Source organism: Anabas testudineus, chromosome 5 (genome assembly GCF_900324465.2).
Source record: "Anabas testudineus chromosome 5, fAnaTes1.2, whole genome shotgun sequence".
Lineage (NCBI taxonomy): Eukaryota > Metazoa > Chordata > Actinopteri > Anabantiformes > Anabantidae > Anabas > Anabas testudineus.
Window position 1 is genome coordinate 21292405 of NC_046614.1, and position 25362 is coordinate 21317766.

The 25362-nt window shown below is 42.9% G+C and overlaps 4 protein-coding genes across 4 annotated transcripts; 2 read left to right on the forward strand and 2 right to left on the reverse strand.

Moving 5' to 3' along the window:
• Positions 1-579: 579 nt before the first annotated feature.
• On the forward strand, positions 580-3818 carry klhdc7a (kelch domain containing 7A). Its single transcript, XM_026350020.1, has one exon. The coding sequence runs from the start codon at positions 684-686 to the stop codon at positions 2949-2951; it is 2268 nt and encodes a 755-aa protein (XP_026205805.1). The 5' UTR covers positions 580-683; the 3' UTR covers positions 2952-3818.
• A 1172-nt stretch (positions 3819-4990) lies between these two features.
• Positions 4991-6837, reverse strand: c5h1orf158 (chromosome 5 C1orf158 homolog). The gene is made up of 4 exons (XM_026349466.1): positions 6548-6837; positions 5897-6007; positions 5374-5542; positions 4991-5139 (listed from the first exon to the last, which is right to left on the reverse strand). Exons 1-4 carry the CDS (start codon positions 6641-6643, stop codon positions 5066-5068), a joined length of 450 nt encoding a protein of 149 aa, XP_026205251.1. The 5' UTR covers positions 6644-6837; the 3' UTR covers positions 4991-5065.
• Positions 6838-7086: 249 nt separating this feature from the next.
• Positions 7087-11070, reverse strand: aadacl4 (arylacetamide deacetylase-like 4). Its single transcript, XM_026346723.1, has 5 exons — positions 10932-11070; positions 9079-9203; positions 8463-8688; positions 7969-8032; positions 7087-7870 (listed from the first exon to the last, which is right to left on the reverse strand). Exons 1-5 carry the CDS (start codon positions 11068-11070, stop codon positions 7087-7089), a joined length of 1338 nt encoding a protein of 445 aa, XP_026202508.1.
• dhrs3b (dehydrogenase/reductase (SDR family) member 3b) lies at positions 11071-18610 on the forward strand. The gene is made up of 6 exons (XM_026346724.1): positions 11071-11760; positions 15866-16009; positions 16337-16456; positions 16906-17144; positions 17910-18035; positions 18151-18610. Exons 1-6 carry the CDS (start codon positions 11566-11568, stop codon positions 18233-18235), a joined length of 909 nt encoding a protein of 302 aa, XP_026202509.1. The 5' UTR covers positions 11071-11565; the 3' UTR covers positions 18236-18610.
• Positions 18611-25362: the final 6752 nt, after the last annotated feature.

The window sequence follows — 25362 nt, forward strand, 5'->3', positions numbered from 1 at the left end:
ATCTTCAGCTTCTCTTTAGAGAAAGTAATTTAAGCATCTGCGCTGGCACAGAAAAAAGACCTTTGATCTGTGGCATGGCTGTGCAAACAGATGTATCCTGCTTATTAAGTATTTGATAAATGTCACCTATCATCGCTCCCCACCTCTTAGTCAAACTATGTTTTCCTCCTGCAGCTCTGGATGTGTGTTTGAGCAAGTTAGGGAGTGTCATCTATTATATTTTGATGGACATTTAAAAAGTTGTCAAAATAAAGTATGACCCTGAACCACTTTTGTTCATGTAAACACTAAGCAAATATGCAACAACAACACAGTAAACATAAGTTAGAACTGGAGTTTAGAAATTCTTAGATGTCGTGGGAAAGTTCAGGTGAGTTAACAAATTGCATAAGCAAATATTGATATATGAGGTATTTACATATTCTGTATACGGGTATTGAATCTGCATCTGATTTGCCACAGGTAGTGCATGAGCGGTGCCCCGCCTCTGCAGAGGCAGGGATGCAAATAGTACCTCTGGAGGTATCATTTACACTTGATCCTCTGGGCAAAGAGGTGCAGTCATCAGATCACAGCAGCTCTTTTACAATGTGAACCAGACTGCATGATGCCAACAACTGAGACGCATTAGTCAAGTCAAAAGGATCAGCCAACCAATCGTCACCGCCATCACTGATACAGCTATGCCTATTGCAGAGCTTTTGGGAGTCCAGTTCGACATGCAGCTGTTGTTGAAACTGAGTTTCTCTGTGGCTGCTGTGCTGCTGGTTTCATGGGCCTACAGGTTCTACAGCTCCAGGGATGGAAAGAAAAAACAAGTCTGCGTCAAAGAGCCAAAAAATGCAACCTGCCAAAACTGCAACACAACACCACAACGTGACACCGATGATGGGGGCCAGCGACCCAGACCCTTTGACACAGAGCCTGCCGCTGATGAACTGACATCTGACAGCATCAAGGAAATGCCAGCAGAAACTCATCCATGCCGAGCTGAAAGGAGTGAAGATGTATTTATTGTGTCATACACTGACCAAGATATCATCATGAAAGGGAAGATACTCAATCATCAGAAGCAAGCAGAGATTGCCACAAGTAATATTTCATTTGGATCTACTTTGAACCTTCCTGATCCAGCAGAGAGTGGGATGGTCAGTACAACAGGGCGCCGCTCCCCTTGCTTTTTGCAGAAGCTGGAGGGCAGTGTGGGTGTGGGCAGGGAGTTAAGGCAAGACTTGGAACGCCAGGGGGCCTACTCCAGCTTCCTCTCCAAGGCAGAGATCAAAGTAGAGGATGCTAACGTTGTGCTGGAAGGAACAGGAGACCAGATTGTGCGTGGAAAGATATATGATTACTATGTTGAGTCTTCTTCTCATTCTATTACAAACCCAAACACTGTGCCGGGTCAGTATGAGGGGAACTCTGAGTCACAGCCAGTGGAGTTTGGAAGCCGTGGCAGCAGCCTCACAGGCTCTCCCTCCTCTCTGAGCCCCATCATTATGCGTGATCTGGTTTTACCACAAAGCACTGTTGAGGCGCCCTCGTCACCAGGAAGCCTCAAGCAGAGGCACCCTGAAAGGCCTGTACTCCTACGCAAAGAGAGCTATCTCTCTGCAACAGAGCAAAACGAGCCTCCCAACCTTTTTTTAACTTCAAGAACCTCTACTCTAATGACTCACTCTCTGGCCTCAACCAGTGATGAGTCCAACTCTGTTCACCCTATGATCAGTCCATCAACAGAAAGCAAAGACAGTAATATGAAGGAAGGAACTGATCTGGAGACTGTAGCAGGGGCTCGGTTTTTACACCTTCCAGCAAAAAGTCTTGACAGCACAGATTTTGAAAGCTTGAAGAGTAAGCTTGATCTTGATAACTGTTTGGAGATCTTGTACCTGGCCAAAAAACATGGCCAGACCTCTGTGCAGCAAGCAGCTCTGAGGTTCATGTCAGACAACTACCTCCATGTGCTCAGGGACCCCAAAATTTATGGGCGGTTAATGGCTGATGAGCGGGAACAAATCCAGATGCAAAGAATGAGGGGGAGAAGGTTCATCATGGTGGCAGATATGGACCCTCAAGACTGGGCAACAATTACAGACGTGAGGACGACAGAGCAGAGGAGGACGTCCAGTGCAGTCTACTATTATGATGACTACAAAGACTCCTGGCACACAGTCGGCCCCATCCCACAGGAGGTCATCTCTAAAGCTTGTGCCATGTGCACAATGGATAATTACTTATTTGTGGCATTGGGATGCCAAGGCACAGACAGAGAAATGACACCCTCAAAGCGAGTGTTTTGCTACAATCCTTTGACATCCATTTGGAAGGAGATCAGTCCTATGAATGAGGCCAGGCCCCGCTGCAAACTGGCAGCACTGGAGGGCTTCATCTATGCCATCGGAGGGGAGTGCCTCTCTTCAGTGGAGCGCTACGACCCACGATTGGATAGATGGACGTTCGTGGCTCCACTACCTAATGATACATTTGCTGTAGCACATCACGTCACAGTCTGCAGTGGAGAGATTTTTGTTTCTGGGGGAACTCTTAGGTATATTCTACTGCGCTACAGCCCCAAAACTAACACTTGGAGGCCGAGTCTGTTAGTAGGCAGCAAAGACAGAACTGCAGATATGGTGGCTGTAGGGAGATTTCTGTATCGGTTTGATGTAAACCCAGTGCTGGGTGTCAGCGTGTACCGCTACCACACAGTAGCTCGACTGTGGTATGAGTGCAGCTCAAAGCGGCTTCTGCACTGCCCAGCTTTCCAGTGTGTCACAATGCACGACACAATCTATTGTGTGAACCGCCAGTTCACCATGAGGTTCGAGGCTGATGAGATCTCTCCTGGTTTCATTGACGAGGATTTGAGTGTCCTCTCTGCTGCAAAGGGCATACTTTTCCCCTTTGTCCTTTCACTCCCTGATAAGAAGCCCCGGCAGACCAGTGTGTAAGGAGGATTCAGTTTTCTACTGATAAGATTAGGCGGTGATGGTGTGTCCCAACAGAAGCATGCTTTACATCAGGCTTCTTGTTGACTGAGTGTGTTTTGCTTTGCTCAGGTTATATCTAACTAAACCCCATAAGCTACTGCAAAACTGTAGCCTCGCTGTTGTCATTTCTTTGAGATGTTATTAAGATCACCTTTCCACAAAAAAAGCATTAGTTTCTTAAACTGTTTTATTTTCTTGGACTGGGTTTTGTACAAATAAATTTGTGTTCCTTCTGTCTCAGCTTTGGCATCAGAAGTGAAGTATTATATGCTTAACGGTAGTCAAACTATTGTTTACTTAGATTTACGCTAGATGTGCTGCCATGTAAATGGTTTCTTTCTTTGATTTGCCACTCCCTCCTGTCATTAAGCTAGTTTTATATCATTCCAGATGCTTAACCTCTTTCGCAGTAAACATAATTCAAAAATAAGTCCCAGCGTAAATGAGTTCATTCAGCTCTAATACATTACAAATACTAGACAATGTAGTGGTAATCTATCACTATGCTCCACTGTGAAGGGCACGAATATAACTTACACAGTGGCCTGGATACAATGCAATTATCTACAGTTGCTCTTTAAATATGACAGGATCTAAATGGTTATATCATACAATATGAATAGATGAGCTTCTAAAAGCATTCGTCACTACTTCTGAAAGTCTTCTAACACTCAGACCTGCAGTTATTTTGATCATTTTAATCATTCTTTCTGTTGCACTGAAAGAATTGTACATTTTCAAGTCCTTACTGAGCAGATTATATGTTGTACTAATTAAACCTTCTTATTATTTTTTATTATTATTTGTTGTTTTATAAACATAAAAGAGCTGCATCAATGTGTCATTCGTTGTATATTAATCTACAATTAGTGAATAATAGTATTAGTCCAAATGTATATGTCAGCCTTTATGTGACAACCAGTAATAGAATAACACACAACAATCTTGTAGTTTATTTTGGAAGTGTTTAGAAATGACATTAACAATGGAAGTATGCATACAAATGATAAATATGTAATCCCTCATTGTTTGCTCATTTATAATCAAATCTCTTACTGTTCAGACCGTAAAGCTGTGGACCTCAAACACGCACTGACAGGTTTCACGGTGACGTGCGACTACAGCACCATCATGTGGCTCAGAAGGCAAACACAACGTGGTTTTGTGTAGTGTTGGAGCTCTAGACTACCCACAACAGAGAGGTGTCATGTGACATACAGGCATCAGCAGCACAGTAGAGTGATTAACTAACTAACAGTGGGTGAAACAGAGGGCTTCAGCTGCACGAAAAGGCAGCAGGCAGGCGGGAAAAAGGGAGGCAGGCGCAGATGGTTGACCATCAAACATAAGCATCTTTGATTCTTCCTAATTAAACACTTTGATTCCCTGTAATTAAACACCTAATGGAATGGGAGTTAGACATGTCCCTTCAGACACTGCCTTGGATGACTCATGAATTCTGGTTTGCCTCAATACCCAGGTCAGCTCTGGCATCAACACTTGTTTTACTATTTTTTTTATGGTATCTAGAGTGTCTAGGGAAACTTAATATATGAAGCCTATTCTGAGTTTCATGTATTGAGTTTGTAAATAGAGAAACAATTTGTATGTAATTATTTAATTCATAGCCGCCTCCTTTTTCATTACTCTTGCACAGAGATGCACATATACTGTAATCTCATATCAGTACAACATAGTGAATCTAAAATAGTCCTCACAGCCACATAATGATTTTTTTTTCCCGTAATTTTGTTTCCCAAATGATCTACTCAGTTAAAGAAATTAACCAGTAAAAAAAACAAAGCAATTACTTCAGCAGAACCGGTGCATTAACAAGAAGTATGTGAGGAAATTCGAGAGCCACAGTCTTATCTGGAGTCCTGCTGTGAAGACGAAAGCAGACTCAAACAATGATCTGGCACTTGCAACAGTGAGCGGCATCTCAGATCCAGGTCCTTGCTGTTGTGATTGGCTGTATGGAGGTGGCTGGAGAGCATGCGTGAAGCCCTGGCAAAGCGGCTCTGGCAGAAGGTACTAAGTGGGTGCCTTTGGTATGCTGACCTGTACACAGTCAGTCATGGGAGGTGTGACTGCTGCTTTTCCAAACGGTGCTTTGTGGACTGCAGTGGGCCAAAGTTGGTTTGTAAGGCTATAAAGGAACACAGTTACGGTGGCCATTAATTACAATGGTGACTGATTTGGAACAATAAAAGGCATCCGGGGCCAACAACAAATGTAATTGTTCATGAGCACAACTGCTGATGTCTTTTGTCTATCCAAAACTGAACACACTGAAGACTGTTTTTGCTACCCTCACAACAGTGTGCCTGGAGGGTTTAATATATAATGTCCTAGCAGCAGTGTAATGACACTCGAGTCTTACCAGTAAGGGGTTGGTCAGACCTCTCAGATTGCCATGTCAGGTTGTGTGAATGCCTCGGAGTGGACAAAGTGTTGGTGTGATGACGCCCGTAGTTCTCTTCATAATGTGTCCACAAGTAATGAGAGGATGGGACTCCACCGTGTGCAAATAGCAGCTTGGATGGAAGTCCCTGAAAAACCACACACAGTAGTCTCAACATAGCATGTTGGCCTACACTGGATTAATATATAGAGGGCATGGCCTCTTCTTTTACAATAATCTTCAAGGGCTCTCCATGTGACAGCAGATAATTGCTCTAACTAGCCTCTAAGTGCCCACTAGGACTGATGATTTTACACATTTTTCACGACTGCTGAGTCTGACCAGAAACTTGCTTTCATAAAGAGTTTTATCACAAGCCTTTATCTTGGCCGTCAATATTATGCAGAAGTGGCCACAATCTAGAGAAGAAAGCCCTGACTTGCAGAGTTGTGACAGGCATTCAATTGGTGTTAATGCCATGAATGAGCAGTTAAAGGCTGACCTCAGCTCTCAGCAGGGCAGATCTTCTCTCAGAGGCGTCTGGCTTGAAGTCCCAGTGCGCCTGGTAGTCTGCGCGATTGGTGCTGTTGGCTGTCTTTGGCTCCCGAGTGAACTGTGTCAGACAGAATAAACAGACGCTGCAAAGAGGAGCGAAGAGGGAGAATATACAGGGGCTTGAGCAATGAGCCCAGCACAAGGATCAGCAAAGCTCACACTTCACCATCGATTCACACTGTTGTACAGTATTTCTTAAGTCATTTCTCCTCTGAGATCCTGAACCAGCAGCCTGTGGCCAAACCTCAAGTCAATGCAATTAGCCTCCGGCTCCAGCCTCTCCCACCAGGAGTCTGTGCTGATGTAGCTGAACTGAGGTTGCCTAATCACTTTATTATAGATGTGACTACCAACTGAGGTGCTACAAAACCGCTGGCATGCTGTCACTGGCATGGCGTTATATTCTGGATCTGCAGCAAAATAAAAATGCTCTCATAGTCAATTGAAGTTGTATAAAACAGAACATCGTATTTTTATATTGTTGCCACAGCTTTCTACAGGGTCCTCTGCTTTCTCTTAACATTAGCTAATGTTACATTATTGTAGAGTGGAGAAAAGTAAAATAGGCAATAAAAAGACATAATAAATGAATACCTACCTGAAGTCTTTCTTCCGCCCAGTTGCCTAACAGCACTTTGTTTGCATACTTCTGCTCTATTCTCCATCCGGTTTGGGCCCATTTATCCTGGTTCATACTTTATGTCAAACACACCTAACAGGGGACATTTGAACATTTGTCAGAACATGGTTAGCTCGTCCAACAGATAGCATGGAGGTGCATTTACCTGGCACACACAGTGGAGTGGAAATAGAAGAGCTCTGTTGCCATGGATGCAGCAAACACTGAAAGAGAAGGCAAGCAGAAGCAAAGAGGAGATGTCTTATATCTGTGTACCGACCATACCGCACTTGTCTATATTGTTAAAAATGTGTCAGAAATTGTTTCCATACTGTCCTCAAGCTACTTTGATGTAAAGAAGATTTTGTTTATTGATTTTTGTGTTTTTTCTTTTTTGTATGGATGGTATACTTTTAATGAAGAAGAACACACTGCCACTGGGCGCAATTTTTGTTTATTAAAATGTAAAACAAGATGGAAAATAGAATAAAGCACATTCATTATCCAAGTTATGATCTTCACAGTGTGTTCACAAATTCAACAACGCTGTCCACAGCCTGTTGTGCACACGGAAAGGAGAGCCAGCCGTGGTTAAAAAAGTTAAGGATGCCATGAAAACCATCCTTCACATGCTCCCAGGTGACGTCTTTTCTCAAGTCCAGCAGGCGTTTCCTGTAGAGAATGCCATCATCCCTGAGGACATCATACTCACAGGTGAGTATGAAGGTGGGAGGGGTCTTCTGAATAATAGCATCATCAGCCAATAAAGGAGAGACCTCAGGTTCCAAGCCAGCTTTGATTGCGTGATACACCTCCCCATTGTAGTCTGGAGCCGGGTGTTCACAGAACCCTCGTGTAAGGCATTCAGCAGGTAGGTTGGAAGGGGAGAGCCATTCTACGCAGCTTGGCCTGAGCTCAGTGGGGACGTGGTTACCCTCCAGCACATCTTGGCACAAAGACACGTCCCCACTGAGGTACTGCAGGAAGTAGAATGCCATCCGGCCACGGAACAATATGGGCACAGCATGATTTTGCTGGTACGAGGGCAAGTTGAAATCTACCATCTGCAGGGCTGGGTAGATGAGAACTTGAGCACAAGGGAATGGCAGATGTCCGTCCTCTTTCCTCGCCAGCCGTTGGCACAGTGCTGCTGCCAGGTTAGCCCCAGTGCCGTCCCCTCCGACTGCCACTCTGTGAGAGTCCACGCCGAACTCTGTCTCAGCCACAGACAGGAAGTGACACGTTGCAGTTTCACAGTCGTCCAGCTGGGCAGGGTACCTGTGCTCAGGGGCTAATCGGTACCTGAGAGGGGTGAGAGCCAAGATGTGACAATATGTTAAGTTCTGGAAAACTAAATAGGTCTTGGATATTTCTGTGAATTGTGGGAAAGATTTAGGTACCCAACAGAAACAACAGTGGTGTCTCCCTCCTTTGCAATGTACCGACAGACTTCATCAACGGACTCTGGAGAGGTTTAACAGAACATCACGGTTAACATAAGATATGCTGTGATTTTTAATAACAGGCAACCACAACAGAAGAACCATAGACTGAGCACAATCATCTTTGCTCATCTTTCTACATAAACTCTTCAGCTTCTCTGTATTTAGACGTCATGTTAATTAAGAAACTAATTAGAATTAATAACACATTCAGGTAAAGAAGGTACTAAATGTATGTAAAGTTTTGTAATTTGTAGTTTTTAAACCACATAAATTCTATATTTTGTGACTTTCTCCTTCTGATTATATCTTAGTTTATTTATTTTCTTGTCATGTGGGCGACTTTTAGTCTCTGGTTACTTTGCAGATTTACATAGTAGTTTTCAATACAGATATTAATTAGTATTGGATAGTTTTATTTCATTCAAGTAAATAACATAAACATTGTATACCGATGCTTCCCAGCACCCATCCTCCTCCATGGAAATAAACGAGACCTCTTCTCAAGCCGCTGCAAACAGTGGTGGGTTCGTAGACTCGCACTGGAATCTCAGAAAACGTCAGGTCCTTCACTCGCAGGCCTGCAGGAACTGGATTAGAGCCAGTCAGAAAACAGGCCACAAACCAGCGGATGAAGCTGACCTGATGACAAATGCCCAGGCGATGCAAGATCCGGCCCTGGCAGGAAAAGGATCCACAGATTTGAGCACAAACAGGGGATGATGTTAAAAATGTTTTTGATTGGTAAAGTCAAAGTCAAAGTTATTCTCCCTGAGAAACCATATTTACTATGACAACATCAAAGCAGGGGAACACATGACCTTGCTTTTGTGCACCTTTGTCAGACTTGATTTCTTATCTAACATTTCTCTGATTTCAGCTTTATCAGATGCTGGAGGACAAAGAAAGGGTGGCCCAAAGAACAGGAGGTACACGGGAGGTATTTTGCTCCACATTAAGAAATAGGCTAATTAAACAATAATAAAGTGAATTAAAACAGACACAGTAACACACAGGAAACATAAAATACTAAGCCCTAACATGTCCAAAGATTCCGTAGATACTCACCACAATTGCTATGCCAACAAACAAGCCATGAACTATGTGCAGTTTCCCACTATTTGTAACCTCACGAGGGATGTCTGAATTCATCAGCTCAGAGTACACAAGTCCAATTACCAGAAGGAGGAAGGCTGCAACAAGAGCAGCGAAGCCAATTATTAAAATCGCCGAGCTGATGTCCATGGTGTTGCTGGTCTGGTCTGCTGAAGGTAAGTCATTAGGAGTAAATGTTTTTATCTACCTGCTTTCAGCATCCATCCACCCCTCCCACATCCGCATGCAATGCATTCTGACCTTGGCTGCATGTTGCCTAGGTAAAATAATTATATTCCTATGCCTGTATAGTGAAAGTAATTATAAATCCCAAAGAAACCAGGTTGTTGCACTATGTACTACATAGAATAATGTTAACAGAGCAGGTTTTAGGTAGTTTAGTGCCCATTAAGTTGCTTTCATGTCAGCAAAATTTTTAATATCTAGTGGATCTAATGTTTGTCCCGCTTTCTCACACGCTCCTGGTTTTAAGGAAAACTCTCCTGCTCACATCTGCACTCAGGTTAAAGTGCCATTTGCCTCGTCTGGTGCCTAAGAGAAGAAAGTGTTCGCTGGTGAGTGCTGCTGGCTGAGAAACACCCTTATCTGAACTTTCACTGTTGATCTGTAGATGGCAGTGATACTACGAGTATAAATAATCTCTCCCTTCTGAAATATCCTCTATTTACATGCTTGCATACGACGTGCAGCTTGAATCCATTTGCTGCTCCTCACCACAGTGTATATGTTTAGATTTTTGTCTTGTTTTTACAAATCCACTAACTTATATTTCATAGCACGTCAGCGTAGAATACTTTGGTTTAAGCTTCCAGTGCAACATGACTTTGGATTCGCATTTTGTAAATCTCTGAAATATCCAAAATGAAGACAGCATCTGGACTTGTGTTGTCTTGGAGGTTTTAGCAGCCCCCGAGAGCCTCTCTGCTTTGCCTAAGTAGCTCAGCCCAGCACAAAGCAACCATTGTGAGGTTGCTCTTTAAACCCATCCCAGTTGCTGAAAAAGCCTTGCATTCAGCAATACCCAGTAAAAATCACAGAGCCGGGGCCAAAAATCACCGAGTGGAATCTTGTCTGAGGCCCATGAATTCATTGGATTTGTTTAGGAGGCAATCATGCCATTTTCTGTTTGTTACTCTGCCAAGCTTCTGAGACTGGTCTGACCTATTTCCCAAATTGCACTGTCACACACAAAGACTATAGCCTGCTTCAAAAATACAGTAACACAACCGATGTGGCTTTACACATTTAAAACCTCTACAAGTAAACAGACATCATCAAATCAGTACAAATAACAAACTGTGAAATCACTTTTCATTAATTAAATACAATGTCCGTTTTGTATTGTTCGAGTGTTTAAGCTTAGACTTGACTTCTATGTGCAATACGGCACAATAATCAAGACAAGTTTTTATTTCACAATATTGAGGCTAGAGAAAGCAGATGTTTTCCCCATGTATTGTGTCTTTAAACAGGGATTTTGCAGATCTATCTACCTATTAAAGGGGACTCAGGTTAGTTATTGTTGGGGGGTACTGTTGTGCTTACAACTGTCAGATTTCCCAGTTGTGTGTTTGCTTACTGTTTAGCTGATGGGTCATTTGTTTGCATGCTTATTTGTTTTATTTAATTAACCTGGGGGGTGGATAAGGATTAGCTGAGCAGGACTAATAACCTCATGTGACACTTTGCATCAGCTGTCAGTGAAACCTGCGACAGCAGCACCGCTGCATGTTGTATAACGACATCAAGCTCGAGTCAATGAAATTACACAGTTAAACTCTCCCAGTAGAAAGTTGGGAACCCACCTGGGACGCAGTGGGGCGGCCACTGGGGGGGCCCTCCACCACGGATTGAGAACCACCGCTGTAAACACATGAAAGGGGGTGGGGACGAGGCAAGTACGCAACCACTCAGGGTGGACGGGCACTGGAGCAAAATATTCATGCCCTCTCAACATGTCAATCAGGATTAATGCCCTTACAGACCTCCCCTTTAGGTTCATCCAGGTCCTTTCACTAGTTGAAGAACCGAAGCCAGGGCAGAGGCGCTAATATATAAGGCAGCACAAGGCAGGAACACAACGCCAAAGCCCAGCAGCCTCAGTAGCGCGCACCGCGGAGCGCAGTCTGGCCAAGCGATCCACGTCTGTGCCTCTCCAGCAGTGGCTGACAGGCGTAATGACTGATCACTCACACATTTCGAGATCCTGATGCATGTCGACTAACATGTCAGAGCTCCGCGAAGTCTCACACTTCTGCTTTTTCACTACTTCTGCGCCAGTGGATTACTCATGCAACACTTTGTGAGGCTGCTCATGACACTGTTTACATGCGGATCAACTTGCAGGCGCTCCTGAGTCGCAGTTTTCTGAACTCTGCTCACTGTCGGGGGATCAGTGCACGTAAACCTGCAGCGTAAACACAAGTGTCGGCTGCGAAAATGGAGCTGAAGAGTGCGTGTCGCATGCTGCTGTTCCCGGTTCAGATGTTTTACTACATAGTGAGAGCAAGTTTGTTTTCGCTCTTGCCAAGCAGAAGGAAGGACCTTTCCAAGGAGGTGGTATTGATCACCGGTGGGGGGCGAGGCATCGGACGTCACCTGGCCAAAGAATTTGCTAAACAAGGAGCCAGAAAGGTAATTGAATTTGGCTGCAGGCAACTCTTTTATTTTGCATTAATGTGTTATTATTTTAACACTTTCCAGAGAAACACATTCTGTCATGATTGTAAACGTGACCTGTGCGTTCTTGTGCCTCCAGCTTCAGGTTGCTCGGTCCCACCTGTCCCACCTTGGCCCTCAGTGTATTGTTGTTCCACTGTTCTGTGAAAAGCTCAGATCATGACCTCCACGTAGCCTAGTTGGTCCAGTGAGACAGATGACACTGCCCTCAATTTAGGTTCAGATATTGAACAACAGCATGGGTCAGCCACAGGCCAGGCAGGAGCGGCCCTTAAGGCTGATTGATGTGATTTAGTGCAGAGCCCGGTTGACATGCGTTCTGCTGAGGCCTGTGCTGAATCTGTGACTCACATGTTCACTAAACCTATAAAGATTTTCCTGTAAATGTGATGTTAAAAAAAAACTGTGTTGTTGTTGTTGTTGAGTATGGAGGGAGGGATGGGGGGAGGGGGTTATCCACAAACACACTGAAACTGCTTTAGAGCCACAACAACTCTTCTATCACCCTGTTACTGTGTGCTGGCTTTTTTAGAGCCGTTTGTGCACAGTTCTAAAATCTGCCAACACATCCCAGCACAACAAAAGGCCCCATAATGCTTTTAATAGAAGACAGATTAGGTTTTGTTTTCAAGCATAGCATGAGGACATGAGATACCTATTATGAGTGTATGCAAAACAAAATGAGCCCAACAAAAAGGGTTAGGGAAGAACAGAGTGCATTATCTCGGATTAGTCAAATGCAAAGATCAGAAATATGATGAAAAGTCCTTTTTACAAGTTGGGATTCATAATCATTGTTTCCATACATGCTGCTACCTGGGTTTTCACTGCTCTGTAGAATGGAGTCAACTGTTTGAAATTCAAAAGTCATTTAATTACACTGCTGTATCAAACCAATGAATTCGTGACAGCATCCTCAGTGCTAATAGATTTAAATGTCATGTATGCAGCTTTCTCTCTTTTGGAGAACCACTCCACCCTCCCATCTCCCCTCACCCTCACCATCCCTCACCCTCTAACTAGGAGCTGTCACTTGGGCCTGAAATTTTCCAGTAGCTCCACAGACAGTTCCTCATCAGTGCAGGTCAGGTTAACCTCTGTTTTCATCATCACTTCCAGCTGCAGCGTGTCTACCAATCCAGTGGTGAACATTACACAGCTGAGTGCCTGATGAGCCACTCGTGTCCCTTTAGCAGTAATGTGTTAACACAGAGCAGCTCTATTTTTGATCACCTCAGATGGGAGTCATCAGCACACATGGAAGAAAATGGTGGTAATTTTCCTGGCAGAACTCATGCAGCAGCTGAAATCTGTGGGTTGTAATTATCCGTACATGTGTGACATGGGCTCAGCATCTTGGATGCTCTCTTAAGGTGCAATTTTAGCTGCTTGAAAACATTGCTAAAAGCTCAATGAAACAGTAACTGCCTTCCTCTGTATTTCAATGCCATCTCCTCGGGGAATGAGCAAGAAGAAACCAGTGGGTTTTAAAAGCTTTACTTTGCAGCTGCACAACAAAGGATGTCACCATGCTTTTCAGCACCCCATTGTTGGGTATTATCAAGGTGTGAAGGCTTTGAAAACAACACCTGTGGTAATGTGTATGACAATTACTCCCTGCCTAAAGAGATGCTAAAAGGAAATAGGACGGTAATTATGAATAGGGCTAACCTCTATGAACTTGCGCTAACCCCAGTTCGAGCCCCTTTGTGATTGGCAGGCGGAATTTCTTTTCGCCTTAGATTGTGTGTGTGTTTTCACAGCGTGAGGAAGACTTAACTTTAGTGCAGACGAAAGAGCTCAGGGCTCAGGAGAGGAGCTCGGTCTTCTCATGCTGTAGGTTCGTAGGAGGGGAGCCATTGCAGAAAAGTTCTGAAACAACAAACCAAACCACAGTGCATCCACGTTGAGAGGGCTGAGAGAGCTTTCCGAACAATCCCAGCAAATAGTTGACATCTAGAAAAAAAACATTTTTATGTGGTTGTTAGCATTACATACAGAGATCACTGCTAGGAAGATGAGCCAAACCGAGACGCTGACAACAGATTTTTTTTTTGTGGCTGTGCGTGTGTGTTGTGCTGGAGGCGGGAAGCACACCGCTCCCAGCTGGGTATTGCCCTGCAACTGACCTTGCTGTCTCTGCAGTAATTAGACAGTGGCAGGCGACTGCCTCCTGAACTCCTGCTGCCCCCTCTGTATGCCGCCTCTCTGCTGGCCTATACAATGGGTGTGAAAAGGAGGGTTTATACCCACCCATACATTCAGATCTGAGAGATAGAGTATCGCCGAGATTGAGCGGCGCTACTGAGGACACAGAGATGTTGAATGCAGCCAGCATTGAGTGGCATCTGCACTCTCTCTCTCTCAAGGTCTTGTTTGAAGCTTTGCAACATTAATTTGTTGATTAAAGAGCTTGTTCTTACAGCGTGTGTTGATGTTAAGTCTTGTTAGGCATGCCTAGTTAGAACAATAACTGGATTATCGGTGATAGGGAAGGGGGCTTGTGCAAGGTCAATTAAAACTGTTTTCTTACTCTTTCTATCCACACAGCAATTTGGCCGATGCTTGTTTGTTCTGAGGGCCCTGCGTGTTTTGACGGGTGATAAACTTAATGAATTAAATAACATTTTAACAGGAGAGCACAGTTTGAGTGCAGACTTTTAATGAGAGCTGTCAGCTTTGTTTGTAGGGCTCAAATCCTATTAAAAGCTTTCAGTTATTTATCAAGACCTGTCTGCCTTTGCTGATTACTCAAATAGGCTTGCAAATGAAGCAAACAAAAAACCCAATCACAAGCAACTCAAACAGGGGCTGTTCACAGAGGGAGCCAAACAGTCATGGCTCCAGATCTGATAACTAAATAAAGAATACTTTTCTGTCTGTAATCTCTGGTGTCCCTCAAGCTTTACAGTCAGTATTTTCTGCTTGGCTTGCTCCAGCCAGATTTACCATTGGATACTTGTTAATGAACTAAACTATGATTTAAAACAGATTGCAATGCAGTTATTTTAAAGATTCTAACTGTGCAAATGAAATTGCTGTGTTTGCCAGTGTGTTATGTTTGGCTCTAGACAAATGCTGAGTAAATTTTACAGGATTGGCACTGACTCAGAGTGTCCTGGTGTTGCAAGATGACAGGTTTTATTTGTGCAAGATGACACGTGTGATCATCTGTAGCAGTGGAAGGAGTGAAGGGTGCACTTTAAATGCTGACAATACTGTTATTAAGTGTGTTTGCTGGTGTAAATGCATTACACTGCAAATGCACAACGTTTACCTGCTACATGTTCATATATACTTCACTATGTTCATCTGCTCTCACATGCCTTTCATGTCGAGACTAATAAATCCTTCCATCCTGACAGACACACTCTCTTTTCAGTGTGTGTATACATACACACATGCAGTCTGTCTGTCTCAGATACACAAGATCACTTTCCAGAGGACTTTTTGCTCAAATATTAACCTTGGTCACGGGCGACCAGCCAAATCCCACACTGGCGTCCTCAGCACTTCACACACGCACTGTTTTCAGACTCCCTGACCAGAAATGACGGGGCTCATCTGCCCAACATGCCGTGTAATCTCTTTGAGAATTTGTGTGTGAGAGATGAGGAGGGCTCACCCCCTGATTTCATTACCTTTCCCTGACCCCAGAGACTGACAGATCTAATTGCCCAATCACTAGTCCCCCACCTCCATCCAACCCCATGTTCCCTGCTCAAATGACTGGCCTTCATTTAGTCTCCGGGAGGATGAAGAGACAATTCATTCTCACAGCAACCCCCGAGCCTTTAATCTTGCTCGAAAACTATTTGTTAGAGTGAAAATGGCCTCTCTGTTCTCTGAATGAAAAGAGCATTGCTGCGCTTTCTACAGGTCTCATTGCCAGAAAAATTGTGCATAACACACGTAATGTTTTGTTCACTGACTGACAACTTTTTTTGTTCCATTTATAGGCAACAGTTCATTCAATGTCCTTCTTATCATGTCACAGTTTTCAATGCACGCCCACTATTTGTTTCTAACCTATGAAAGTGTTATTTTTATGTATTGCTAGGTGATCCTGTGGGGCCGAACAGAAAAGTGTCTCAAAGAAACAGCTGAAGAGATCTCTCTCTCAGGAACAGAATGTCATTACTTCATATGTGATGTGGCCAATCGGGAGGAAGTTTACAAGCAAGCCAAGGTGGTTAGAGAAAAGGTACGCCAGCCTAATGTTCTTCTAAAGATACAGTATATCTGCTAGCACGGAGAGAGAAACCCTTTCCATGTGATGCCTCTCCGTCTCCCCTCTGTGTATATGTGCTCTGAGCTGTTCTGTCTCCCATCTGCTGTGTAGATTATTCTTCATCTGATACATCTGAATATGAGCAGGAATATATTGCTGACAGTGCTGGTGCAGCACAGCTGTAGCCCCCCCTCATAAAAGCAGACAGAAATCTCTCCCCCCCAAAAAAAACACACACACCACTGTTTCACAGCTTGTTTTATTGTTATTTATTCTCATTGTTGTGCTTTTTCATGTCAGGTGGGAGATGTCACAATATTAGTGAACAACGCGGCCGTAGTCCACGGCAAAAGTCTGATGGACAGTGATGATGACAGCCTCCTGAAATCTCAACATATCAACACCATGGGGCAGTTCTGGGTAAGACCTGCAGAGGTTTAAGCAGGAGCGGTTTACATGCATGTGTAGGGGAATTCCTTCTTGCAGATTATCCTTATCACTTTCACATTTTGATTATAGCATGGGGTGTATACACAGGCTCCTTCAGAGCTGCCAATCATGACAGTTATGGGAGATTAAATGGGGTATTTCCAAATTGATTCTTAGCCTCAGTAACATCAGAGAGGTTTTGAAACTCATGGCATTTTTATTTGGAATGGAGATCAAACGACTGTCATATGGAGACAGAAATGCAATTATCAACTAAATGGAAATGGAAATTTAATCTGTGGTTACATTGTTGGCTTGTTTCTCGTGTCAGGTATTCTTATTACTCTACTGAATATATTTCACCTTAGATTTCCATTTATCCCTCCACCTTGTCTTTATTTGCCTCTTCATTCTCCTTTTTTCTTCTTTTCTCATCTCAGACTACAAAAGCCTTCCTGCCTCGAATGCTGGAGTTGCAGCATGGCCATGTAGTATGCATAAACTCCATCCTGTCCCAGTCTCCCATTCCTGGGGCCATAGACTATTGCACTTCCAAAGCCTCGTCTCTGGCCTTCATGGAGAGCTTGACGCTGGGCCTGCTGGACTGTCCTGGTGTTGGCTGCACCACAGTGCTTCCATTCCACACCAACACAGAAATGTTCCAGGGAATGAGAGTCAGGTGAAAACCCACAACAAGTGGAAATATTTCTTTCCCACAGTTGTTTGTTTACAATTGTTGCCATCTAGGAATTTCAACATACAATATGTAATTTGTTTTTAGCCCACATTAGCAGCGTTATTCTGCATTTAGAGATCCTCTGATTTGTCTTCCACTAGACCAAGAGGTTGACATTTGTGTTGAGAGTGAAATATTTATATAAGTATTAAATGAACTGCTCAGATGGAATTTTGGACAGCGTTCATGGTTACCAGAAAATATGTCCCATGGACTCCGGTGAGCTCCTGACCTTTCCACTGTGTAATGAGCTACTCCCTAGTACATCATTATTATATACTGTGACAGTGCTGGAAAATGTGCGTTCATGAATTTGCACAATCCTCCAGCTCCTTGCAGATAGACAGCTCCTTGTACAAGGTTTTGTGGCAACTAAGATTGTTATGAATATGCATAACCACTTATTTATTAGGTTATATATTGGTTCTAAAACTGTATAAGGCGCTCAGCATCTATGGCACACAATGTTTTTGTACAGGTTTATGAGTAAATCCAACCTTTCCCGATGTGCATTAGTTTTGGAACATCAGAAACATTTCACATACAATTAGTCAACCCATACATATTAATAACTTGTTGCTATGCTGCCATAAAAATCATTCATAGCTTCCTGAAGCAGATGGTTTGCATTGTAATATCAAATTAAAATGAATAATTGGGTACACTTTGAAAATGCATTATCTCTAACTACTTGTCTTTCGTCTGTAGGTTTCCCCACCTCTTTCCTCCTCTTAAACCGGAGGTGGTTGCCCAAAGGACTGTGGATGCTGTCAGAGCAGACAAGGCCTTTCTCTACCTGCCGTGGACTATGCATGCCCTCGTCATTCTAAAAAGGTAAAAATCTTTAGAATAGATTTTATTTATTTGTGTGTTGGTCTCGTTTTCATCACCACACTTTACGCTTCATGTTTAACTCATCTGCATCACTGACCTTTATTCACTTTTTTAGCTTCATGCCACAAGTTGCACTCGAAGAAATCCACAAGTTTTCTGGGACTTATACCTGCATGAACACATTCAAAGGGAGAACATGAACCTGGATTTCACAGAACTTGCGAGCAACCTCAAAGACTCTGGGCTGCCATGAAGGGAATATGGACCTTAAGATATCTGGAAATGGAAGAGGCCCCACAATAGACTGCAAACAAATACTTAGAGGACATTCACAAAGGGGTTCTTCTGCTGGTAGAATTAATCGTTAAACTGCAGGTACGCCTTGCTCCCATTTGTATGTGTACATTACGGAGGACTGAATGCCATTCTCACTCTGAACAGAAGCCATACATAGGTCTGTATGAGTAGTTATTCTGTGACACTTGTTTTAGTCTGTTTTTACACTTCTTTTTGTATCTGCCTGTTAATGTGTCCTAAAATCAAAACAAGTTAATAAAGATTGAGTTTTAGAGGCACGCTGTGTTTTTTATGTACAGTGAACAGAACAACTCAACACTTGGGTGGTACATAGCTTTGTGTCTGACTCCCATGGCAGCGTGATAACACCTTTTGATATATTGCATATATTTCAAGCGTGAGATTAGTGTCGACAACACACAATGTTGTCAAAACATACAACACTCACTTGGGAGATGGGACATGTGCATTCTTGTTTGTTCTCTGATGACAAAAAATGGGGCACGGGGGTTGGCGTAATTCTACCTAAACATAATGAACTCAAAACAAGTTAGTCAGGACCTGCTAGTCACAAATTGAGAATAGACTAAACCATGTTCAGGGAACATGAGAGTGGGATCTGTCATTTTTAGGCCTCTGGTATACAAGTTGACAACAAATCTCTAAAAACCTAAACTGTATTAGTGTGTACTGTTAAGAAGTTAACATTGGTTTTATTAACTTGCTTCATCCTCATACACAATACAGTACAATCTCTGTAACTGCTACAAACTATTGTGCATAAATCAAATAAATGTGATTTGTATTAGTGAAACCTCAGAGGTTTTTTTTTTTTTTTTAAATAGCACAATATGGATCTTTTTTGGTTTATTGCATATGTATTTGAGCATGTTCCCAGTGTGGAAATCAGCAGACGATGAGATTTATGAACACCAGAGCCACCAAATTACCTTTTGATTGAGGTCATTATTTAAGGACTAGAAAAAGCACGTCATAAAACTGTCATTTAAAAAAAAAAAAGGTAGATGAATGACCATAAAATATGGAAACAAAAAAACTTGGATCTGAATATAAAACCACTTCTGTAGCCAGTAGCTGCTGAGCACTTTCCAAAAGAAGAAATTGATGTGTGAATTCATCATATTCAAAGTGAATGAAATGTTGTATTAGTAAACAACAATTCATCTCCAGTATATTAAAAAGAAATAGTTTGACATGTAGGGATGGGAACGTAATTGCCTTGAAGACCTTGAGCCAAAGCACATTTCTGAATAGATAAGCATAAAGACTTAAAAACAGGGGAGGAACAGTTACCAAAATCTGCTGGTTGGTACAGATCTTCTCATCTCTCTCTAAGAAGATGGGGACTTATTCGTATTCCTATTCCTCCTTAGCCGCTGATACGCACACCACTGTGTCTATGGCATGGATGTAGGAGGGGAAAATGTAATTTCGGCATTAAAAATGTTTCCACTTTACACATATTACAGTATGAGTGCACAATTGTAGACACTTCAGACATATTGAGAACACAAACAGGTACGTGTTTCTGTATAACACAGCAGACGCTGAAACGCCAACGTATCAGTATAGTACAGTATGATAGTGTGGGGGTAATGGTGATTGCAATTCAAATCTGTGTTGTGTGGTGTGTTTGTGCTTGTTAGTCAAGGACATTTTGAAATGTGTTCACACCCAGACAAAGCTGAGAGCTTTTTTGGATCCCCATTCATACAACAATGGCTACAGATTAAAGTGTAGACCAGTGTGAGTGCCACATAGGTTTCTCCAGACGACTGTAGTTACCAGACAAAGAAGACAAAGCCATGCCAATAAGAAGCTGTTGTCCTTGCATTTCTGTGTTACACCTGTAATTTTGAGATTAGTCAACTGTCCTGTACACGAAGGCCTTTCTAAAATTGAAAGATAAGAAAACCTAAATCAAACGAAAATGAAAATGTCAAGTTATACTAATCTACAAACACACCAGAACATTATGAGCTGCAGTAAAATAACTTATGATGTTAAAGGAGGTTTTGCCATTTTTCACATCACAGATGGAAGACGGTGAATTGAAATTTGTTAATGTTTAAAGAGACGGGACTAAAATCTGACTGCAAGAAGAGGATTCACAAAACGCTAAGAATCTCCTTTACTACAGGGACCAGGAAGGTCGTTTTCTTGGTTTTTCACTTAAATATACAGATTTCTCCTCTTAAGATTTTAGCATATTTCTCTAAAACCAGTGTTCAGTGCACATGCAACAGAAAATAGATTTGTGCTGATCTGTAGACAGTGTTGTTTTCTTCGTGCTGTGAGATTAATCATAAAGCCACAGTCTGAACATGGATGAATCTTTCCCTCATGACAATAATTTATCTACTATGTGCTGAATACCGTGAACCCAGCTCACACAAAAGTTAAATGTGATTGTCCCCCTCAAAGTTGTGAACTTTATGTGATCTCTGAGTTCTGTAAAACAAACACAGAGTGTATGATGTTGCTGTCTTCAGACTATTGGTTCAGTACTACACACATAAAGGGACTTGAAGATCACAGATCCAGACACACAGAGAGACACCCCATATCTGAGCACAAGTCAAAGCAAGCACACACAACCAAAGGCAAACCCAAGAGAGTGGCTGTAAAATCTGGGATAGTGCCTGCCCTTTGGCTGCCATACAAGGCTCATAAACATTCATTTGAATCTCAGCAAACCATAAATGCCCTCCTGTGTGCTCACGATAGGGCCGCACATTGTGATCAGTAGATGACCCGCACTCTGTAGGGAGGGGGACGGGCTCTGTCGAGAGCGAACCCGAGCCTCCTTCCTTCAAGCCTGTTTCTCATTCTCTGAGTGGGCTCTTGCGAAAGCAGAGGGAGAAGAAGCATGTTGGGATGGAACTAGGTCGAGGAGGCATGTAGTGCACGTATGCTGCAAGAGGAGGGATAAAATGGTTGGAAATCTCATGGGGCAGGTTCAGAGCAAGGTTAGCCAAATACTGAATAAATCAAAGGAGGTTTGCAGAGCTTTTTGCCTGCTGAAGGCGCTCAGCCCCAGGGTGTGTGACCAGGCGCAGGTGGAAGTAGAGGACTTAGGTTTGGTCACAGGGGGAGAAATCGGAGAATGTAGCTGTCTCAGCTGTGGCCACATTCCCAGGTGTCTGTGCTGTGATTTCAGTTTAATTTAAGATCGTGCTGCTTTCCTAAACCATGTGATTTGAAGTCAACCAATCTTCTTTCTTCTGTGGTTATTTTGAAAAGACAGATTCAGTTCACCTTCAACTCTTGCTATAAACATGTTTATTTAAATTGATCTTAAATGTTTAGAGTCATCATTGCCTCTTACTGCACCTTTGTCATTGAATACCCCAGAATCTTTCTCTGCAATACTCTGAAAGAGAGTCTTAGTGTAGTTTTCCTATGTTCAGTACATGCATTTGTAATCCCAGCACAGGGGCTAGGAAAGTCAGCCTCCAATGATCCATTAAATATATTATAGGTGTCTGGATCTGGACTCCATTTTGCTTGTTGTGCAGTGATGCTGAACGCATGTAAAACCTCAGCCAATGCAGGATTCTGTCGATATTCACATCACATACACTTCCTGTGACTCCCAGTTTCCTGGCAGCTGGTTCAGTGTAACTTTGAAGCTCAGTGTGGCTCAGTTGCATATGATATATGTGTTTCAAAGAACCTTATATCTGTTTTAACTTTACATTTGTTTGTATGTGTAGAATATAGACAGGTTTCTCTACAACTATTCATTGTTGTATGTAACATTGCATTCAGAAAGTATTCAAACACCTTTTTCTTTGCTCAATTATTATTATCGAAATAATTTATTTTCATTAATCTACACTCAATACCCCATAATGACATCAGTTTGTACATTTATTATTACATTAGTGCACAAGTCACATCTTATGCAACAACAGCTCAGTTCACCACAGCTGCCACTCATTTCTTTTAATCATTGCTGAGATGTTTCTACACCTTCATTGGAGTCCACCCATAGAAGGGCACACACCTCTCTATAGAAAGCCTGACAGTGCATACTGTATTGGAAGTCAAAAACTATGTGGTCACAGGAACTGCTGCAGGACTCAGAGACAGGATTATTGCCAGGCACAATTTTGGGGAAGGCGATGAAAGATTTCTGCTGCACTGAAGGTTCCCAAGAGCACAGTGGTGTCCATGATTGGAAATTGGAAGTTTGGAACAACCAGGACTCTTCCAAGAGTCGGCCTTAGTAACAGAGATGACCAAGATAACTGACACTGACTGAGCTTCAGAGATCCTGTGTGGAGACGGAACAAAGTTTCAGACGGACAACCATTACTGCAGCTCTTCACTGACCTGTACTCTATGGTGACTGACAGAAACCTCTCCTCAGTGCAAAACACATGAAAGCCTGCCTGGAGTTTGCACCTTCACCTGAAGGACTCTCAGACCGTCAAGAACAAGATTCCCTGGTCTGATGAAGTCAATATTGGTCTTAAACCAGGAGGAAAACAGGAGGAAACCAGGCACCATCCCAACAGTGAAGCATGTTGTTGGGGGTGTTTTTCAGCTGCAGGGACTAGGAGAGTGGTCAGGATGGGGGAAAGCTCAATAGAGCAACATACAGAGATATCATCACTGAAAACCTGTTCTATAAGTGCTCAGGACCACAAACAGGGCCAAAGGTTCACCTTCCAAAATGACAACGTTCCTAAGGACACAGCCAAGTCAACACATAAAGACAACTCTGCTGTATGAATGTCCTAGAGTGGCCCAGGGAGGATTTTAAAAGAAAGAATGGCCCCTGGTCCAGGTGTGCAAAGCTGGTCGTGTCTGAAATTCAGTTTTCAGTTTGTCATTGTGGAGAATGTGTAGAAATAGGGAGTGTAGAAAGAGAAAAAGATTAATTAAGAAAATGTAGCATCAGGCTGCAACATAACAATATTGAAAAATTGAAGGGTTTCTAAATGCACTGTATGTGAGCTGTATTTTACCCCTTATGTCTGTGTGTTTGTGCACCAATAGATGCTGCCCGAACCAAATAGTTGAATGAGCCTGGAGTCAGAGGCAATGAGAAGGTGCTGGGGGTACAGGAGTGGATTTGCACAAGGTGTTATTCGTTACAACCCTCCATCCGCTTTCTCTGAACAACGCTGTTAGCCCTCTCACCGGTTTGTTGCTCGGTTCATCCATCACAGGGTAGGTAGTATGATTAAAAAGGTTCAGCCCTAACCCACAGCAAGGGGCCAGCCGTGACGCCTCAGTTGACCTGTCAAACTGGAAGAGTTATTATACACTGTGGTGTTAAAGGTTGAAGGGAGCAGCAAGCTCAGAGGGTGTCAGTCCTCAAAAACACACACACACAGACAATCGGAACTAAGTAGATAAATGCTGGAGGGAAGCTGCAGCACATAAATGAATGAGGAAATTGTATAAGACATTAAAATCAGACAGACGTGAAGAATGAAATATATGTTGTAGTGTTGTCTCCGTCCTTGGCATCTGTATTTGATACCGTTATTACTCTACAGGTGGCTACAGGCAGGAAGTAGAGCAAAAAGAGCAGAAATTATGTTGAAGTAAATACCCTAAAGCTTGTTTAATGCTAGCATGAAATATTCAATCACCTCAGCCACACCTTGCTTTTTTAAAGAATGAAGCCTTTACAGGTGTCTCATACATATGCATCGGGTGGATGGAGGTGTACTTCTACAGAACACTCGGGAGTTGGGGCATAACTCTCCATAAATTTTATTCATCACAGGCTGTCAGTTATATTTACACAGTCCTTTTGCCGCACTTTGCCAAGATGCACAAAATATCTATATGGTGATCTCATTTGGGTTTTCGAGCTACACAGAAAACAGTTTCTGCTATCACCTGTTCATTAAGTATATGGAACATAATACCATGCCAATACATATGACTCGGAACAATAGAGATCAGAGCAATAGCGCCAATGGATGATGACTCGCTCGCGGTAATGTGTTTAAAAAATAACTGCTTGCTTTTGGTATGGATAGATGAAAAGTACCATCCAGTTTCTGTAACAGGGCCTACCACAGATTTCAAAAAGAGAGAAGTCAAAATTCCAGTTTTGATCTTCCTAAGCTCCCATATGATAGAAAAAATTCCTCTGTGTCATTCACCTACAATGTGAAGGCAAGAGAGTTCTGTTTCACATGTGGTTTCCAGTGTTCTGCTTTTGAACACTGACAGTTAACAGGGAGAAAGTGGGAGGTAAGCGCTGAGGGACAAACAAAGCGAAGTAAAGCCTGCTTTTCACTGCAAGCAGAAGGCAAACACTCAAAGGGGAAGGGTGTGGGAGGGTGAAACACAGTTCACATTGCACGGATGGGCTCAGGATATTTATAAAGCCCACCAGGCATCACGTCAGGAGAGTTCTGCTGAAAAATGTTGTTCCCAGATGGACTGCATCAGCCAGATTTATTTATTACAGCGCAGCTTCCTCATAGATTACGCAACAGTGTCGCAGCACGAGTGAACTCTGTGGCTTGGTGTCTGTTGCCAGCAGCCTGCTTTGCTCAAGGTGAATCAGATGTGGGTCAGATGGAGGGCACTGTCCTCCCAGCGCCCTCGTCTGAACAACAGAGCAGATAAGGTTATACAACGTTTTTAACATGCCATGGCTCTTTTCAAAACAAAGGGAGACAGGAGCTGAGCAGGTCACAGACTCTTACTGAACCGCAGAAACACTGATAAGACTGACAGGAATAAAAATAGATATAGATATCAAGTATATTTTCTTGGCTTATGTAAAATAGCTGACAGTTAAGATGTTCTTTGAGAGTTCTCTTGGCACAGACACTCTCGATCTATCACAGGGCTATATTACACAAACAAAGGCCTCCCAAGCCCACAGCCTGCATGAAAGTCACGTGACCAGAGTTGGCGGCCTCTGTGAACTACACCTGAACTTAGCTAAATGGAAACAGACCAAACACATAGTGTGCGTCAGGATGAAAGCATCTCTCCGGAGAGCTGTTACTGAGGGTTTGATGAGAGG

Bases quoted from the DNA above. Each gene is read 5' to 3' on its own strand.
- c5h1orf158 (XM_026349466.1), bottom strand. From the start codon at position 6,643: ATGAACCAGGATAAATGGGCCCAAACCGGATGGAGAATAGAGCAGAAG. The intron at 6,008-6,547 runs GTAGGTATTCAT...TGTCTGACACAG, and splicing joins GGGCGGAAGAAAGACTTCAG to TTCACTCGGGAGCCAAAGAC. The intron at 5,543-5,896 runs GTCAGCCTTTAA...GTGGTTTTTCAG, and splicing joins CTGCCCTGCTGAGAGCTGAG to GGACTTCCATCCAAGCTGCT.
- aadacl4 (XM_026346723.1), bottom strand. From the start codon at position 11,070: ATGAATATTTTGCTCCAGTGCCCGTCCACCCTGAGTGGTTGCGTACTT. The intron at 8,033-8,462 runs GTATACAATGTT...AAACCTCTCCAG, and splicing joins ATGGGTGCTGGGAAGCATCG to AGTCCGTTGATGAAGTCTGT. The intron at 7,871-7,968 runs GTACCTAAATCT...CACCCCTCTCAG, and splicing joins ACCACTGTTGTTTCTGTTGG to GTACCGATTAGCCCCTGAGC.
- klhdc7a (XM_026350020.1), top strand. From the start codon at position 684: ATGCCTATTGCAGAGCTTTTGGGAGTCCAGTTCGACATGCAGCTGTTG.
- dhrs3b (XM_026346724.1), top strand. From the start codon at position 11,566: ATGGAGCTGAAGAGTGCGTGTCGCATGCTGCTGTTCCCGGTTCAGATG. The intron at 11,761-15,865 runs GTAATTGAATTT...ATGTATTGCTAG, and splicing joins CTAAACAAGGAGCCAGAAAG to GTGATCCTGTGGGGCCGAAC. The intron at 16,010-16,336 runs GTACGCCAGCCT...TTTTCATGTCAG, and splicing joins CCAAGGTGGTTAGAGAAAAG to GTGGGAGATGTCACAATATT.